The 20,263-nt window shown below is 38.2% G+C and overlaps 1 protein-coding gene across 10 annotated transcripts in view; it reads right to left on the bottom strand.

Annotated features, from left to right (window-relative positions):
- The window catches only part of LOC103151791 (ankyrin-3-like), a 105,891-nt gene that overhangs the window by 33,171 nt on the left and 52,457 nt on the right, over nt 1-20,263 (bottom strand). For 3 of the 10 annotated variants that reach the window (XM_016681802.1, XM_016681831.1, XM_016681829.1), the window contains exons 1-6: nt 12,492-12,609; nt 11,556-11,679; nt 8,843-8,854; nt 7,375-7,477; nt 4,257-4,363; nt 1,746-1,970 (exon numbers count right to left, since the gene is read on the bottom strand). In XM_016681802.1, the coding sequence (XP_016537288.1) occupies nt 1,746-1,970; nt 4,257-4,363; nt 7,375-7,477; nt 8,843-8,854; nt 11,556-11,679; nt 12,492-12,513 (593 nt within the window). In that variant the 5' untranslated portion in view covers nt 12,514-12,609. Of the gene's footprint in view, nt 1-1,745; nt 1,971-3,828; nt 3,862-4,256; nt 4,364-7,356; nt 7,478-8,842; nt 8,855-11,555; nt 11,680-12,130; nt 12,280-12,396; nt 12,428-12,491; nt 12,610-17,917; nt 18,042-20,263 lie in introns of those variants that run through there. The other 7 variants (XM_016681813.1, XM_016681838.1, XM_016681803.1 and 4 more) reach the window with 7 other exon arrangements.

Here is a 20,263-nt window from a genome sequence, read left to right as displayed (position 1 = left end):
CTTCGCCGTTTCACACTTGTGCAGCATTTTTAATCGTCTTGTCCCCAACTTTTCAGGGTACAAAATATCAACATCTGTCATTTGAGGTTTTGGACTTTCTCGCCAGACTTGTTGATGCTTGGTACCCACATAAGTAGTTATTATTATTATTATTATTTTAAATTTACTGTAAGAAAATGTAGCGTGTGATGTCAATTCAATATTTCACTGAGGAGTTTGATTAGATCATTCTAGGATAATCTGAGCTCATAATCTCTCATATTTCCTAAGCTTCAGAAAATATGGAATACAATTACACTAAATTTAAGATTTGAGTATTTACCCATTTTTTCCCATAATTTGTAAAAAAAAAAAAAAACCCTCAATACTAAGAAAAATTAGCCCACAATTGTTAAGCTCCATGGCTATTAAGTAGAAAAGGGAAGTGAAATCGGCGAAGGGGCAAGTTGACCCTGAACCAGCTTCTTCTTTAGGTTACACAATATCAGAGCTGTGTGAAGTTGTGTGGAAGATGAAATATGACATAAAATAACACAAAATTTGCAGCAATGTGGCTTCATTATTATGCCCGAGCAAAATAAAAATACTCGACACACTATTAGTTGACGTTTTTAAAGTGGCCAATTCAGCAGCACCATTCCTAGTGTTTTACTTGCATTGGATTTTTTTGAACAGGTGAACAATGTGCCTTTCAGGTAATGGAAAGTTGTACGTATGGATTGGATACGTGGGTTCACAAATTTCTTTCAGATATCTTGTCTGATTTCTTTTTATTTTCCCATGATATCGCAGAAGGAAACAGTTTGAAATACGTCCTATTTAACTCAGATGTGATGAATTAACCTTAGTATATAAATGACATAATCAGACACAGTATTCCAGGATATTATATATATATATATATATACTGCTCAAAAAAATAAAGGGAACATTTCACATTAATTTTGTGTGTGGCTCCACATCCAGGCCTCCATTGGTTAATAAATTTGATTTCCATTGATGATTTTTGTGTGATTTTGTTGTCAGCACATTCAACTTTGTACAGAACAAAGTATTCAATGAGAATATTTCATTCATTCAGATCTAGGATGTGTTATTTGAGTGTTCCCTTTATTTTTTTGAACAGTGTGTGTGTATATATATATATATATATAGTAATCATAACTGGGGAATATTCTATCGCATTAATGTTTACAACAAATTGCCGGAGTTTACAGAAGGTTTTCTTACATGCTGATGTTAATGGTTTGAACAGGAAAATACGTTAAATGTTTGTCATAAATTATGCTTAAGAATAATGTTTTGATTTTATAATTGGAAGCAGTTGTGTAGTTAAGGGATACTACAGAGAATGCATCTAATGGAACAATTTTAGTTGCAAAATTAGAAACTTCAAAGGAAAAAAAAGTGAATATCTCTGATAAGCTGAAAACAAATTTATTAAAAACCTTATGATCATCAATAGTTTTCCAGGACCTCCTGGAAAACTATTGATGATCTCTATTTTCAAACTCACTATTCTATTTCTGAACATGAGGTTTAAGAATCGGCACACATCCAAATTCAAAGTATGCACACACACCCACACACACATACTGAAAAACAATCTCAGATAGCTACAAATGGGGATGTAACAAGCAGAATGAAGAATATGTTTTTTTTTTTTTTTAAATAAATAAATAAAAAATTCTATAATCAGCAGTGGAAAGATCAGACATATTTAAAGATAAAAAATGCAGGCCTACCCTAAGAACTGAGCCCCAGCCGGTCCAACCTCCACCAGTCTGCTCGCCAGGCCTTCTCCTTCCACCATCGGAGGAGGGGAGGCCAACTTGTGCCTCTTGACTAGACGACAAGTGATCCTGGTGGGTGCCGTGCACTTTCTCGGCGGGATGATGATCCGCATGCCGTTGTGGCGACTTCCCCTCATGGAGCCGCCTCTGGCGTCAACCATGAAGCTGACCAGGAACCTGGATGAGGGCGTAAAAAGGAGAAGGAAATAGGAGAGGAGGAATAGACAGAAGCAGAGCAAGAAACAAGGAGAGAATATATGCACAGGGATGAAAGAAGTAAAATCCATGTTGTTTTAAGTGTAGTGCTGATGAGGAGAGAAATTGTCGTTAAGGTGAGGTCGTGTCCCATGCTGCGATCTTATTAAAACACTGACAGTAAGTGTGAGGAAAACGGTAAAGAGAACAAAAATGCGAGAGGGGTTCTATGTTGGCTGGAACTGACGTAAGAAAAGGACAACACTGATGGAGACATTAAACCTACACTTAGCGGCCACTTTATTAGGGACACCTTCTCAATTACCTTCTTAAACACAGATGGTAACTCAAATCGGGCTTCAGTCCTGTCAGGTAAGCTCAAGAGAAATTTTCCACAGGCTCATCAAAGTAGGACAATAAGAGATCGGAAACTCATCTTAGAACTGGCTTCTTGAACTTGACAATGAGTTCATTGTACTCCAGTGACCTCCAAACACACCAGTAAGAGTTGTGCTTGGAGGCTGAGTGCAACAAAGCAATATTGGGACGTGGTGGAATGGAAGACTCTCTTCATGGATGCGACGTAGATAAACCTGCAGAAATTGAATAATGGCATTATATAAATATGGACCAGTTTGATCTATTCCACAAAGAATGAAGGGAGTTCTGAAGTAAAAAAAAAAAAAAAAAAGAGGGTCCAGCTTTGCACCGGTGAAGTGTTACTAATGAAGTGACCAGTAAGTGTATTTTAAAATTATAGCAGTTATTTTTGTTTAAGCTGCCAACACAGGAGCCTCTGGTGTTTTTTTGTGTGTTTTTCCTCACACCAGGAAGTTAATTATTTCTGTCCCTAACTCACCAAAAAAGCTTACACTCACACAAACCCAAATCATGCAACATGGGATCTGAAATGTCATGTTAGTTTGAATTGTTTGTTGTTACATAAAAGAGCAATTTATTCTCAGTTTTACCAATAAGAGATGCACAAAATCAATCGACGAGAGATCGGGAGGTCAAATACAGACAGATCTGATTTGTTTTCTCTTTTTAGTAAATGCATCTAAAAGGCACGATCGGTGCATCTTCACTTTGCATCCAGTAAAAGTATAGATCTCTTCCGGCTATGCTTATTTCAATCTAGATGTTTCTGAGCCAGAAGCTTCAAATCAGATGCATAAATTAAATGATCAAAGCAAGTGACTGCCTCCATAAAAGCATTCATTTTAGAAGGTTGTTTGTCTTGAGAAAGATTCTTGAGTGGAAACTATTTTTTGGTGGTTCCCAGAATTCTTAGCAATGGGCAATTTAACCAATTCACCTAAAATGTAGACTAACAGCAACTAAATTCCAGACTCTACTGACCTTAGTGGGCATTATAATAGCTACAGTTTAACCAGTCAAACAGAGCATATCATAAAAGACCTCATCACCTCACTGACTGGTCAAATTTCATCCACCTCATTGTGAAAAACTGATACAAAGGGGAGATAAAATGGGGGAATCCTGATGCAACATGTTGTCCATCTGACTTCTCCTAGTTTTTAGCTAAAACATCCCTTCTTAGTTTCTGTTGAGAAAGATAACATAAAGACCATGACAGCATGTACAAGAAAATCCTAAAGAATTTAACATTTTAAAACCACATTCAGCCTATTTTTTTTTTTAAACAGTCACTCAGATCGGTTAGAAAATGAAAACGAAAGGACAAAAACACATCTAGCTCTCGCCTTGTGTCAAGAGTTTAACGTCAATTGATGAGTGAGGAGGACAAACACAGATGTTATGAGTGAACTGAGAGGGGGAAGGTGTGACAGAGGGCAACCAATCACAGTCAAATCACCTGCTGTCGTACTGCGGGAGCGGAGAGGAAAAACTGCAAAGTGGACGACAAAGTAACGCAAGGAGGAATAAGTCAAAAACAGAGCTTTAACACTGTAAAAAAAAAATCTTAAAAATATGTTTGAAACTTTGGGATTATTCATCAAATGCAGAAAATTTCCCAAAATGTCAAATGTTTTTCTTATTTTTCAGTTGCAGCTCCATCGTGGCTGAAGTACAGACATGCTAAAGGCTGAAGGGAGACAAAATTGTAAAAAAAAAAAAAAATCTGGAAGACAAACTGCAAAACAGGCAGGCAGGGACCAATCCGCCACCTTATCCCTTCTTTCTACCTTTGTCTTCATCTTCATGGTTAGATGGAGACAACAGACATCTGCTCCCTCCTTTCTTCTCCTGTATTTATCCATTCTTCATTTCAAACATGCTTACCCAGAATGCACCGGTGAGGAGACGAGGTTGACATTATCCAGGTGGTCCGCAGTCCAGCTGTACCTCCTCAGAGAGTCGTTGTCAGCGTCCTTCGTCATCAACAGATGCTGCAAAGCAGAGAACAATCATTATCAAGACTTGACTATTTGCCATCTGGCAAAGAACTTTTAACATTTCTTTCTATAAAATGGAAATAAAGTGCCTTGGAAAAAATTGAACAACCCATAACTTTTCTGCATTTTGTCAGGTTGCAACAACAAAGGAACAGAAATGTGTTTTATTTGGAATTTATATTTGGGGTCAATACAAAACAGTACTTGTTTTTTTTTGTTGTTTTTTTTCACAGGTGAGTGTCTGAAAAGTGTGGCGTGAAGACTGAATTTTTTTTTTTTTTGCAAAACAGCTCAAACTGTCAGAAAGGATGAGGACCGTCTGTCAACATCAGATCTGCCACAGATTTTCAGGTGAATTTATATCTAGACTTTTACCTGGCCATGCCAAATAACAAATATTTGATCCCTGCTTTGATCTAACCCGTCCCAGTGCAGCTCTGGCTGTACATTTAGGGCTGTCTGTCCTGCTGGAAGCTGAATAAACACTTGTCTGGCCTGTCAGCTTAGCTAGCTTTTTGTTTGGCCATATTCTTTCTATTTTCATGTGATGGATTGTCGGAGCTCTATGAGAAATCATTTCTTGGACTGCATGATGCTGTTTGTCCACTAATGTTCTCCAACTGAGGTCTTCACAGAACTACGTAGAATGTAAAACATTCATAGTGTTTACATTTTGACAGGACATTCATTCTAAAATATTTTTGTGATTCCGATGAAGCGGTGACCGCAGTGCTTTCAGCTTCAAAACCAGAGTATGAATACATAAATAGAAATAAATAAGTATCTATCAGCCTAATGCAGTATGTAAAATATGACTAAACATGCGAAGCTGGATATGAAAAAACTGAAACACAGCTGAAGAAGATGGTGAGGAAATTTATTTTGACATTCAAGTTTTACATTATTCCACACCCAAATTAGTAGTTTCTGGTTCAGAATGTAAGGACCAATGGATATATGAATGGAAAAATTTAGTGAGGATGTATTTACCAATTCAATCCAAAAGTCATAACAGCATTACCGGGAAACTGTATTTTCCCAGAGAACATTGATTTTCTGCTAAAGAATTATGCAGAATTATGCTGCACTTTCACCTCCCAGCATTCTTCAGGTGTGCTTCCTTTTTTCTTTTTTTTTTTAAATACACATGCCAAAATAACTACTATTTTATTTTTCTCTCAGATCTTAAAAGCCTCTCCTCAGTTTTAGTTAGCGCGTAACATCCATAAGATGGAGCTGTAAGCGAGCAAAAATATTCGGTGTCATGCACGACGATACTGATGTCTACCTTATTGTGATGCTCTACAATGAAAGACCGTTCCTTACAGAGCATCTGGGGCAGCGTGAGGGAGAACAGCATGCTATTATTTCACAGTAGTTAGAGAGAAACACACAAACCAACAGGAATTTCTGTAGAGCTTTTTAAAACGCTAAATGTTTGCTGTTGGAGCCTATGGAGATTCAAACAAATTACTGTCAACATGGACTCTTTGCAAACGGTGTGATCAGTTTAGAACAGAGCAAATGCAGTATTGCGCAAAGGTTTTCAGCTACCTATCAACTTTTTTGTCATTTGGTCTACACTAGTATTTTGCCAGATTTTCTAAGAGTTTTCCGTTCGTGTTTGGGAATCGTTCAATTATTCTGGTAATTTGTCCTTAACTTTGACTCAGTTATGTAGGCTCAAACTCGGGGAACAAACCAGTGTTGTTTTGAAAAATGATTTTGCAGCAACATGTCACAAATAAAATCATTTTCAATGAAATAGATTATTGAGAAGTTCATTTGTTCCAATAACTCAATTCAGAAGCCGACATTTCCAAGCCCTTATTATAATTTTCTGTTTACAGCTAACAAAAACACGACTCTTCGGGTTGTACCAGACCAAACAGAGGATTAACAATTCAAACACCAATAAATAAAGCAGTTCTTAGGAGCGATGAGCAAAGACCCGGATATGAAGGCTGATGGATTTCTGCTCGCTGTCCGTTTTCCAGAAGAGGACATTAAATTTACAAGACTCCTCACTTCTCATCATCCCCATAAACTTTTTGAAATGCTGCAATCAGGGAAACGTGTCTGAAACGTCAAAATCAGAACCATCTGGCTGCTCCGCGCCTTCCTGCCTCAAGCTGTTTGAATGAGCTGATGTCAACGTTATGCATTTTACATCACTGCGTTGTGTGTAAACTCTTTTTTTTAACCCATTTGTGTTTGCCATAGTCTATTTTTTCAGTTACTTTTTCACTTACAGATACCTGAAAAACACACACATATTTTATTATATGTGTGTGTTTATTATTATTGTTACAGTATACAGTTAAATTATTGGCAGTCAGTCTTTTTTTTCTGTTTATTGAGGTTGTAATAATGCAGATTAATCAGAAATCCAACTTAAATCTGCTTGTTTTAAGTTAACCTGTCCTGACCAGAGACAATAAACTTAGAGAAATAGAGATGTGAAGAGTATTTAAAAAGAAATTGTACTGTCTTTGATGGGTCTATATGTGAGTCGTTCATTCAGGTTTTGAAAAGAAGGAACTCTGAAAGACTTTCTTTAAATCAAGGCCACCATAAAATATTACAAAAACGCCAATTAGTGTTAGCTGAAAACGTTTGTGCCCCACTGCATGTCTTCATTTTTTCTGTGTAGATGTGAAAGATGCGTTTGGTTTTGTAACTTTAACCAGAAGATTCTTGGATGGCAGACAATGGTTATTCCTTCTGTAAAGGAAAGTAGGCCATTAGAGTAATTTATCCTAGATAGAAGACTTAAGGACTGATGTCATGCCCCCTTCTCAGGTGAAATATAACAGGATTTGGTCGACTTTGTGTCGCAGCACCCCCTCAGGTGTAAGAGGATTGGTGAACTGTCTTCCTTTTGGCTCAGCACCAAGCCAGCCCAGCACATTTGGAGACAGAACTGTGTCAGTAGTGACTGTTAACGACCGGCAGATTACTGAGTCACTTTGAAAGGAGTCATGCACAAAGCACAAAGTACATACCGGGTCCTTGGTGGGAGCCAGGATCTCCTCGATCATCATGCTGTCCCGTGTGAAGGAGCTCCGGTTCAACGTGTTGGACCTATCGGAACTGAAGGAACGGAGGCTTGGTGTGGTTGGGGCAGGAGTCACGGATTACCAAGACAACAGTCACAGTGATGAAGAGGGGAAGGGGAGGAGTAGGAGGAGTTGGCAAGGGGTGGAGGGTAAAGGGATATGAAAGTAAACAGAAAACAAAACAAAACAAAAAAAAAAAAAAACATTAAATGCATGCAGCTTCCAGGAACCTGACTGTCCACAAACAATATATATATATAAAAAAAGAAAATTGAAACGAAGATATAAAGAAAATGTTTTCATTTGTTTGAAGCAACAGAAAAGCAACAATAAGCTCACTATTAGTTAACATTGGTACTACATAGTCAACAAAAGGGTTCATTTTACATTTGTAATCGTCCTCGTGATAAAGACACAGCTGATTCCCGATTGCACTGCCTCTCTGTGTCACGTGTACCAGCTGCGTCCTCACGTTTCCGACAGAGTGCTCGGAGTCTCCGTGTGCCGTGCGGATGGACGTTTATGAGGTAAACAAATAGCATTCCTGAGCAATGACGTGAGAAGCGTTTGCCTGCAACGTCCCGGGAATGATTACGCTAATTGGTAATTAGAGAGAGGAAAACCGGATAGACGAAGGAAGCCGTCTGAGCGGGACTTTGGAAAATTGCACAAACATCATCTTTAAGTGAAGCTAAAAAAAAAAAAAAAAGTGAATAAGAGCAGGAGCCTCTCAGAGCTCTGAAGCGTCCACTGCGGGTTTGACAATTGACTTTTGCACAAATGTGTTTCTTATCAGCCACTAGTCCCAGAGTGTATGAGGTAGTTTTATCTGTACTTGAATTATGCTCTACTACTGCATGACCCCAGTTCACTCAGAAACCTAGTTTTTAACAATGGTAAACATACTTTAGTGGACAGCTTAGTCTTCTCTGAGTATTTTCTTTTTCTTCTTTTGACACGAGTTAAGCATAGAAAGAGCAATGCAAAGAGAGAAATGCTGCTTCAGCTCAAGTCCCTGGAAGCACGATAATGGAAATCTCCACAACAAACCGAAACGATGCAAAGCTCCAACTTTGTGCAAACCTCACAACGACCCAGGCACGGACAAGAACCACAGTCAAACACAAAAGCAAACAGATGATGCTATTAGAAACAGCTGAAACGTAAGAAATTAGATGACAGACCACAAGTACATCCCACAATGTAAAAAAAAAAACACCAAACGACCAGTCAAAAAAAAAAATAATTGGATTAGAAGGTGAAATGCGCAGGAAAACTTCAATATCTCAGAACAGGTGGTCATTATTCTAACAGAGACTGAGATCCGGGGGAGGGGAAAGGGTGAGGCAGGGTGGTGGTGGAGGTATAGGGGTGGGAGTGGGGGGAGGGGGCCTCGTCATGCTGAGAGCCTTACCTGGCTTTGGTACTAACAATTAGAGCGGACATGAGGAGAGAATAAAACATCATGAAGAAAACAGAGGAGGGAAAGAAGAGATGCAAAGAGAAGCAGGAGCAGAGACGCAGAATGAAGCTGACTTGAAAAAGGGGAAAGTGCTCCGTTTATAACTCATCTACAAACTGATTTCATTTCAGAGTGTTATTTATGAGGTATTTTAGATGTTAGGGTTAAAATAAATATAATCTGCCTAATTCATCAATTAAGCACACAGTGAGTATGAACATGTATCATAAATAGTTTTTTTTCTGAGGGAAGTTAGACAGTAGAGCAAATGAAACCTTAAATATGTGGTATCATCTTGAAACAAACATTGCAAGAGAAGATATCAGGTAAAAATAACAATGGCACATTTTATTTTCTTTTATTTCAATTTTCATTAAGTCAAATTACTGTAGCTGTGTTACAAAAAAAAAAATCGATGTTGCAGCTCTAATTTTTAGAGGTGCACGTAGTTTTCCCACTGACAGCTGAATGACTGCATCTAGCTTCAGTTTATTTAATTACCTCTGCTTTTTATTTGTTTGAATTAGCATTTTATTGCGACTCTCTACAATTTATGTGCCATGTCTAAATTATAATGTAAATCTTTTATGTCATTTTTTTTCTTGAATGTCATTTTTCAATTCAAGGGTTTCAATAACTCCAATGTTAAACAGCCGTTCCTTTTCCTGGCAAAGCATCAACATTTAATATAACATGATCAATATACACAGTTCTGAAATGGTACTGCAGCTTTAGTAGCAAGACATTTGACGTATTTGTGGGTGCTAGAAAAAGTTGTTTAATTCATTTACCTTTTAATAAATGATCGTCTAGTAAAACTGCCAAAGCAGGATGACAAACAAAAAGCCCAGTCAGTTAAACTAGTTGTAAACTAAATTGATTAAACACACTCAGACAGTGTGTGCTTCAGGCCTTCTGAATTGAACATGTTTCTAATTTCCTATGGCTCGCTGTTCGTTTATGTCACTCCTCAGATATTTAATAGTCCCTCCCTCTGCAGTATGTTGCACAAGTGTCAATGTTTTCAAAAGAGAATAAAGTTCAACAGAATGAACTTTAAACTGCAAAAAACTCCCCCTGCTGTGATTTCTCTAAAGAATTTGATAAGGAAATTATCAGGATTTAGTTTTTGCTGAAGAGTTTGTCTATGCAAATAGCCTTTGTCCAAAATAATAAATCAAGAAATAACTTTATTCGAAAGAATAAATCTACCTGTATCATGCAGCTACTTTTTTTTTAAAATCTTACAAGTAAGATTTTAGAACGCTTCACCAACTCAAAGTGTGATTATTTCCAAAATATTGCAAAAAACCCCAATTATAAACATAAGTCAGTAGTAAAAATATAAAAGCCAATTTTTTTCCACAGACATTGACTTTGAATAGCAGACAGCAGATCACAGAGGAGAAGCAGCCAGTTTTCTTATTTGCTCAAAGACTTAATTCCAACTAAATCCCAAACCTCAACGCACTTGACAGAAAAAAAAAATACAAAAATACACAAAAAACAATAGCTGCAGGATAAATTTACTTCTGTGTTTGTGTCCCTTTAAAGCCAAGTCAGTGGTTCATTGTAGAGATGCAGTGAAAGTTCAATGATTGCACCATTTCTATTTTAGCATATTTCTGTTGTAGCTGAACGAACTGAATCAGTTAGTTTCAGCAGTTTGTGCAGTAGACATATTGGTCTGTTTTGGTGAGGCTGTCATTGGTCTTTGATTGTCAAAACAAGTTCTTGCATATTCAAAACTTTGACCGCTGCAATTCTCTCCTTGGCTGTTGATGTTATTGCTAAAATAGATGCACGCAACCACTTAGACAATCGCAGAAAAAGCTATATATGAAAATTTAATTATCTATCAAGATTTTTTTTACAAGTTTTCCTGTTTTATTTTATTCAGGCTCAGCATACGTGGAAACTTAAAAAAAAAATGTGTGAAAAAAAAAAAAAAAGCAAACAGTAGCCAAAGGATGCAGAAGAGTGATGACATTATATTAGAAAAGCTCAACTTGGGTTTGAGGAGCAGGCAGTCAGATGTTATTCTGAGGCAGAATCTTTGAGACTTAACAAACCGGCACCATTACCAGGGATTCCAAAGTCTTTGGATCTTATGATAGATTTAACTATCATAAGTTAAATCTTCCTGTAACTTATCAGAGTGGAAATCGGTCATTCAAAAAATTAAAATGTGACCAACATTTAGACTACATTGTGATTTTTGCTCCCCTTTCTAGCTGGCACTGACAGGCGTCAACCTCCTATTTCACCAGAATACTTTATCAGAGCGCTCCTAAGTAATTGTGCAAATCTCATGTTTTTTTCTGCATAATCATACCCTGTTTTACTAGTAAGAGTTTAACTGTTTTACAGAAATGTAAATTTTAGGGACAGTTTTTGTGACACGGTTGTGCGGCCAGTCAAAACAAAAAAACCAAAGAGCATCTGCATGGCAACAGACATTTTTGATGTTATGTGCTGACTGCATGCCTCCATTAGATAAAATACTCAGTCAATATATCTCATTAAAAAAAAAAAATAATGTAACTATCTTAACATTTGTATAGCCTTTCTGGCACTTTATATACCCTTTGCACAGGAGCACAAACAAAGTTAGCATTAGACTCATCAAAGAGTTTTTGCCGTTTTGTGTTGCAGTGAGCCTTACCTCTGCGACCGTGCACCAACGCTGAAGCCCATGTAGCCTTCCTGTGGGAGCGAGTCATCACCAAGTTCGCGAAGGTCGTGAGGGGCCAGATATTTATCTGTATCCCCCGTCATTGCATCATCACCTGAACGATGGAAACACACAAAACAGAAATTAGTTTTTTTTTTGTAGAAAAAGACTCAAAAATGGTTCACATTCCCTGTAGCCCTTAGGGAATAAGTAGAAAATTCTCATTGTTTTTTTTGTTGTTTTTTTTTTTTCTTTCATTCATGCAGAAACACAAACTCATTTGGACATGTCAATCAATGCATCCTCTGCCCAGGGGCTGTTTTCCAGTTTAACTTTGGTCCAACGTCCCACTCAGTTAAAAGTCATCATCGAAGAGCAGTTTAACACTTGTTGGAATCCAAATAAAAGCAAAAACAAGTTAAAAAGCATTTTGAAGGTGGCTTCTGGCAAACAAAAATAGCTTTGCGTCATCACTTTAAACACACTACAGACACAAAAAAAATAAGTTGAGGACTTAGAACATACTTTAAAGGTGAGCAGTAAATTTGTTAGTAGCGTGTTATTACCCTCAGAGGTACAGTAGACCTAAACCTACTGATGAGCCGCTGGCTGCACAGCTGAAGCGAGAGGAGGCAAGTGCATGCAAGCGGAGAGACGAAAAGAAAGAAAAGGAAGGCATTCCAGCAACAACAAAGCAACAGAGACGCCCCCTTCCCTCCATCTTTCTGTGTCCCATCACACCCCCACTGCTGCTACAACACCCTTCCCCCTTTGGAGTCCCCGCCCCCCTCACCCACCCACCCTCCGGCAACACACGGGATACTTCACAGACCCCCATCTGGCCACATTCCAACCCATTCTCCAGGATTCGCTTTGCGTTTAGCTCCAACAAGAGCAAAGTCCCCTCAGCAAAGAACCCACACTCACGTCCTGCCTTGAAGCAATTCATTAAGCCACAAGTTCACTCCCAGGCTTTTCCTTCGGACTAACTTTTCCTCAACTCGTAACCTCGCCTGCTCCGGCATTAACTGTCTATCTCTGTTTTAGAGGCCGGCACTCACGCCAACAGATCGTCTTTCTCCCGCCTACCAGCTCTGCTCCTGGATTATCCAGACTGTGTTTGTGTGTGTCTCTCTGTGTGTGTATGATTTTCCGAGCACACACCTACGGCTCCCTGCAGCACAGACTTAGTCAGGGGGTTGAGGGGGCTGGGGGTCTTTGTGACTCACTGAGTTGTCTAACATCTAAACATTTTTTCAGTTTATAGATTCAAAAAATAATGTTTACGCCTCTTAAATCTTTTCACGTTTTTGTCACGCTACAACCATAAACATCAATGTCTTGTACTGGGATTTTATGCGATAGGACAATTATTCCAAGTTGTGAATAATGGTAAACTGAATGGGAAACAAAAGTTTTCAACATCTTTTAGAACTAAAAAAAAAAAAAATCTGAAAAGTGTGGCATGGATTTGTTTTAACCCTGGTTTCACAATTCAGCAAATCAGCAGGTCTAAACAGAGTTCACCTGGACATAATATGCTGTTTTGTAAAGGCCTCTGAGGTTGGTTATAGAACATTAGATCACAAACATGCACCCACACTGCACCCTCTCCCCCCATTAGAGATGGCTTTGTCCTTTCACATAACAAACTCGTCTGTTAAGATCACAAAGCAAACCTGCACTGAGATCCAGTGAAACATGGTTTACAATTTGCAGCACTCAACTGAGCAACGCATAAGGCAAGAGGGGTGATCTTGGGTCATGATCCTCATAAAGGCTTTTTTAAGCCACTCGGTTCTTTAAATACAAGCAAAGTTGTTTTGCACCATATTAACCCCTACAGTTCATAATGGTTACAGGTTCGTGTCTACCCGTAAAGGTGGTAGAGTGACTGTCAGAGTGACTTCAAATGCTGCATTGTGTCGGGGTAAACTTGTAGATCGAGAATAAAAGCCGATCTGAAAAGGGCTGAAGAAAGAGCCAACAGGCAGATAGTGACTCTGGAGGAGCTGCACAGAAACAAAAGACTTAAAACCAGTGCAGAGGTTTACCTTTAAGCAGGAGATCGACTGTGAACATACAGTCAAAAAGCACGATGGTAAAAAGTTTGATCAATGCATATTTATGTGTTAAAATGTTCCATATCTCCAGCTAACTGAACATTTTGTGGCACAACTTGAAAAATGAAATTTGCAGATGCCTATTCATTCAATCCGATTGAACTGGAGCTAATTAAAAATATATATAAATATAAGGGAAACTGTAGCTCTGCAATGCTGGTATACCCCAAACGACTTGTAGATAAAGTTGCAACAGAATGGTTATGCAGTGTTAACTCGTCTGGCTAAAAATACATATGTGCCAGACTTATTTAGGTGTGCTTTCTGGTGTGTTTTGCTATTACTTGTGACAAGTAATCAAAAATTAATGTCACACTAAAGTACTGTTGAAAGAACAATAACAGTTAGTAATCCTTAGTTGTCTTTATAATGAAAAGATCAGCCAGTGAAGATTTCAGTCACAGAACATGATATATTGATCGGTTCCCATTTGACAAATCAATAGCAGTGCTCTCTTTTAAAGAAAAATGCTTATTATAAATGGTAAAAAAAAAAAAAAAAAATGAAGGTCCATAGCCACACAAAAACGGATATCAAATACAGTAGAGTATTGGAATTAGATATAGAAGATGTTTTTTTTTTATTAAAGTAACTTTTAACTTGGATTTTATATCAAACAAAAATAAATTATATGAATTAAACCAACTTTAGAAAATAAACAAAACCCTAAGCAAATTCTGTTTGTTCTGATTTAGCTCATGGATAGTTTGTGGGCATGCGTGGGTGTGTGTGTGTGTGTGTGTGTGTGTTATTGGATAAGGTAATCACTGCCGCTGCTGGTATGTAAGCATGTGAATATGGCTAGAGTTACACTCCATNAGAGCAGGAGCCTCTCAGAGCTCTGAAGCGTCCACTGCGGGTTTGACAATTGACTTTTGCACAAATGTGTTTCTTATCAGCCACTAGTCCCAGAGTGTATGAGGTAGTTTTATCTGTACTTGAATTATGCTCTACCACTGCATGACCCCAGTTCACTCAGAAACCTAGTTTTTAACAATGGTAAACATACTTTAGTGGACAGCTTAGTCTTCTCTGAGTATTTTCTTTTTCTTCTTTTGACACGAGTTAAGCATAGAAAGAGCAATGCAAAGAGAGAAATGCTGCTTCAGCTCAAGTCCCTGGAAGCACGATAATGGAAATCTCCACAACAAACCGAAACGATGCAAAGCTCCAACTTTGTGCAAACCTCACAACGACCCAGGCACAGACAAGAACCACAGTCAAACACAAAAGCAAACAGATGATGCTATTAGAAACAGCTGAAACGTAAGAAATTAGATGACAGACCACAAGTACATCCCACAATGTAAAAAAAAAAACACCAAACGACCAGTCAAAAAAAAAAATAATTGGATTAGAAGGTGAAATGCGCAGGAAAACTTCAATATCTCAGAACAGGTGGTCATTATTCTAACAGAGACTGAGATCCGGGGGAGGGGAAAGGGTGAGGCAGGGTGGTGGTGGAGTTATAGGGGTGGGAGTGGGGGGAGGGGGCCTCGTCATGCTGAGAGCCTTACCTGGCTTTGGTACTAACAATTAGAGCGGACATGAGGAGAGAATAAAACATCATGAAGAAAACAGAGGAGGGAAAGAAGAGATGCAAAGAGAAGCAGGAGCAGAGACGCAGAATGAAGCTGACTTGAAAAAGGGGAAAGTGCTCCGTTTATAACTCATCTACAAACTGATTTCATTTCAGAGTGTTATTTATGAGGTATTTTAGATGTTAGGGTTAAAATAAAGCTAATCTGCCTAATTCATCAATTAAGCACACAGTGAGTATGAACATGTATCATAAATAGTTTTTTTTCTGAGGGAAGTTAGACAGTAGAGCAAATGAAACCTTAAATATGTGGTATCATCTTGAAACAAACATTGCAAGAGAAGATATCAGGTAAAAATAACAATGGCACATTTTATTTTCTTTTATTTCAATTTTCATTAAGTCAAATTACTGTAGCTGTGTTACAAAAAAAAAAATCGATGTTGCAGCTCTAATTTTTAGAGGTGCATGTAGTTTTCCCACTGACAGCTGAATGACTGCATCTAGCTTCAGTTTATTTAATTACCTCTGCTTTTTATTTGTTTGAATTAGCATTTTATTGCGACTCTCTACAATTTATGTGCCATGTCTAAATTATAATGTAAATCTTTTATGTCATTTTTTTTCTTGAATGTCATTTTTCAATTCAAGGGTTTCAATAACTCCAATGTTAAACAGCCGTTCCTTTTCCTGGCAAAGCATCAACATTTAATATAACATGATCAATATACACAGTTCTGAAATAGTACTGCAGCTTTAGTAGCAAGACATTTGACGTATTTGTGGGTGCTAGAAAAAGTTGTTTAATTCATTTACCTTTTAATAAATGATCGTCTAGTAAAACTGCCAAAGCAGGATGACAAACAAAAAGCCCAGTCAGTTAAACTAGTTGTAAACTAAATTGATTAAACACACTCAGACAGTGTGTGCTTCAGGCCTTCTGAATTGAACATGTTTCTAATTTCCTATGGCTCGCTGTTCGTTTATGTCACTCCTCAGATATTTAATAGTCCCTCCCTCTGCAGTATGTTGCACAAGTGTCAATGTTTTCAAAAGAGAATAAAGTTCAACAGAATGAACTTTAAACTGCAAAAAACTCCCCCTGCTGTGATTTCTCTAAAGAATTTGATAAGGAAATTATCAGGATTTAGTTTTTGCTGAAGAGTTTGTCTATGCAAATAGCCTTTGTCCAAAATAATAAATCAAGAAATAACTTTATTCGAAAGAATAAATCTACCTGTATCATGCAGCTACTTTTTTTTTAAAATCTTACAAGTAAGATTTTAGAACGCTTCACCAACTCAAAGTGTGATTATTTCCAAAATATTGCAAAAAACCCCAATTATAAACATAAGTCAGTAGTAAAAATATAAAAGCCAATTTTTTTCCACAGACATTGACTTTGAATAGCAGACAGCAGATCACAGAGGAGAAGCAGCCAGTTTTCTTATTTGCTCAAAGACTTAATTCCAACTAAATCCCAAACCTCAACGCACTTGACAGAAAAAAAAAATACAAAAATACACAAAAAACAATAGCTGCAGGATAAATTTACTTCTGTGTTTGTGTCCCTTTAAAGCCAAGTCAGTGGTTCATTGTAGAGATGCAGTGAAAGTTCAATGATTGCACCATTTCTATTTTAGCATATTTCTGTTGTAGCTGAACGAACTGAATCAGTTAGTTTCAGCAGTTTGTGCAGTAGACATATTGGTCTGTTTTGGTGAGGCTGTCATTGGTCTTTGATTGTCAAAACAAGTTCTTGCATATTCAAAACTTTGACCGCTGCAATTCTCTCCTTGGCTGTTGATGTTATTGCTAAAATAGATGCACGCAACCACTTAGACAATCGCAGAAAAAGCTATATATGAAAATTTAATTATCTATCAAGATTTTTTTTACAAGTTTTCCTGTTTTATTTTATTCAGGCTCAGCATACGTGGAAACTTAAAAAAAAAATGTGTGAAAAAAAAAAAAAAAGCAAACAGTAGCCAAAGGATGCAGAAGAGTGATGACATTATATTAGAAAAGCTCAACTTGGGTTTGAGGAGCAGGCAGTCAGATGTTATTCTGAGGCAGAATCTTTGAGACTTAACAAACCGGCACCATTACCAGGGATTCCAAAGTCTTTGGATCTTATGATAGATTTAACTATCATAAGTTAAATCTTCCTGTAACTTATCAGAGTGGAAATCGGTCATTCAAAAAATTAAAATGTGACCAACATTTAGACTACATTGTGATTTTTGCTCCCCTTTCTAGCTGGCACTGACAGGCGTCAACCTCCTATTTCACCAGAATACTTTATCAGAGCGCTCCTAAGTAATTGTGCAAATCTCATGTTTTTTTCTGCATAATCATACCCTGTTTTACTAGTAAGAGTTTAACTGTTTTACAGAAATGTAAATTTTAGGGACAGTTTTTGTGACACGGTTGTGCGGCCAGTCAAAACAAAAAAACCAAAGAGCATCTGCATGGCAACAGACATTTTTGATGTTATGTGCTGACTGCATGCCTCCATTAGATAAAATACTCAGTCAATATATCTCATTAAAAAAAAAAAATAATGTAACTATCTTAACATTTGTATAGCCTTTCTGGCACTTTATATACCCTTTGCACAGGAGCACAAACAAAGTTAGCATTAGACTCATCAAAGAGTTTTTGCCGTTTTGTGTTGCAGTGAGCCTTACCTCTGCGACCGTGCACCAACGCTGAAGCCCATGTAGCCTTCCTGTGGGAGCGAGTCATCACCAAGTTCGCGAAGGTCGTGAGGGGCCAGATATTTATCTGTATCCCCCGTCATTGCATCATCACCTGAACGATGGAAACACACAAAACAGAAATTAGTTTTTTTTTTGTAGAAAAAGACTCAAAAATGGTTCACATTCCCTGTAGCCCTTAGGGAATAAGTAGAAAATTCTCATTGTTTTTTTTGTTGTTTTTTTTTTTTCTTTCATTCATGCAGAAACACAAACTCATTTGGACATGTCAATCAATGCATCCTCTGCCCAGGGGCTGTTTTCCAGTTTAACTTTGGTCCAACGTCCCACTCAGTTAAAAGTCATCATCGAAGAGCAGTTTAACACTTGTTGGAATCCAAATAAAAGCAAAAACAAGTTAAAAAGCATTTTGAAGGTGGCTTCTGGCAAACAAAAATAGCTTTGCGTCATCACTTTAAACACACTACAGACACAAAAAAAATAAGTTGAGGACTTAGAACATACTTTAAAGGTGAGCAGTAAATTTGTTAGTAGCGTGTTATTACCCTCAGAGGTACAGTAGACCTAAACCTACTGATGAGCCGCTGGCTGCACAGCTGAAGCGAGAGGAGGCAAGTGCATGCAAGCGGAGAGACGAAAAGAAAGAAAAGGAAGGCATTCCAGCAACAACAAAGCAACAGAGACGCCCCCTTCCCTCCATCTTTCTGTGTCCCATCACACCCCCACTGCTGCTACAACACCCTTCCCCCTTTGGAGTCCCCGCCCCCCTCACCCACCCACCCTCCGGCAACACACGGGATACTTCACAGACCCCCATCTGGCCACATTCCAACCCATTCTCCAGGATTCGCTTTGCGTTTAGCTCCAACAAGAGCAAAGTCCCCTCAGCAAAGAACCCACACTCACGTCCTGCCTTGAAGCAATTCATTAAGCCACAAGTTCACTCCCAGGCTTTTCCTTCGGACTAACTTTTCCTCAACTCGTAACCTCGCCTGCTCCGGCATTAACTGTCTATCTCTGTTTTAGAGGCCGGCACTCACGCCAACAGATCGTCTTTCTCCCGCCTACCAGCTCTGCTCCTGGATTATCCAGACTGTGTTTGTGTGTGTCTCTCTGTGTGTGTATGATTTTCCGAGCACACACCTACGGCTCCCTGCAGCACAGACTTAGTCAGGGGGTTGAGGGGGCTGGGGGTCTTTGTGACTCACTGAGTTGTCTAACATCTAAACATTTTTTCAGTTTATAGATTCAAAAAATAATGTTTACGCCTCTTAAATCTTTTCACGTTTTTGTCACGCTACAACCATAAACATCAATGTCTTGTACTGGGATTTTATGCGATAGGCCAATTATTCCAAGTTGTGAATAATGGTAAACTGAATGGGAAACAAAAGTTTTCAACATCTTTTAGAACTAAAAAAAAAAAAAATCTGAAAAGTGTGGCATGGATTTGTTTTAACCCTGGTTTCACAATTCAGCAAATCAGCAGGTCTAAACAGAGTTCACCTGGACATAATATGCTGTTTTGTAAAGGCCTCTGAGGTTGGTTATAGAACATTAGATCACAAACATGCACCCACACTGCACCCTCTCCCCCCATTAGAGATGGCTTTGTCCTTTCACATAACAAACTCGTCTGTTAAGATCACACAGCAAACCGGCACTGAGATCCAGTGAAACATGGTTTACAATTTGCAGCACTCAACTGAGCAACGCATAAGGCAAGAGGGGTGATCTTGGGTCATGATCCTCATAAAGGCTCTTTTAAGCCACTCGGTTCTTTAAATACAAGCAAAGTTGTTTTGCACCATATTAACCCCTACAGTTCATAATGGTTACAGGTTCGTGTCTACCCGTAAAGGTGGTAGAGTGACTGTCAGAGTGACTTCAAATGCTGCATTGTGTCGGGGTAAACTTGTAGATCGAGAATAAAAGCCGATCTGAAAAGGGCTGAAGAAAGAGCAAACAGGCAGATAGTGACTCTGGAGGAGCTGCACAGAAACAAAAGACTTAAAACCAGTGCAGAGGTTTACCTTTAAGCAGGAGATCGACTGTGAACATACAGTCAAAAAGCATGATGGTAAAAAGTTTGATCAATGCATATTTATGTGTTAAAATGTTCCATATCTCCAGCTAACTGAACATTTTGTGGCACAACTTGAAAAATGAAATTTGCAGATGCCTATCCATTCAATCCGATTGAACTGGAGCTAATTAAAAATATATATAAATATAAGGGAAACTGTAGCTCTGCAATGCTGGTATACCCCAAACGACTTGTAGATAAAGTTGCAACAGAATGGTTATGCAGTGTTA

This window comes from Poecilia formosa, unplaced genomic scaffold (assembly GCF_000485575.1).
Source record: "Poecilia formosa unplaced genomic scaffold, Poecilia_formosa-5.1.2 Scaffold7, whole genome shotgun sequence".
Lineage (NCBI taxonomy): Eukaryota > Metazoa > Chordata > Actinopteri > Cyprinodontiformes > Poeciliidae > Poecilia > Poecilia formosa.
Note: the sequence above shows the minus strand (reverse complement) of the source record. Positions and strands in the feature narration are given on the sequence as shown.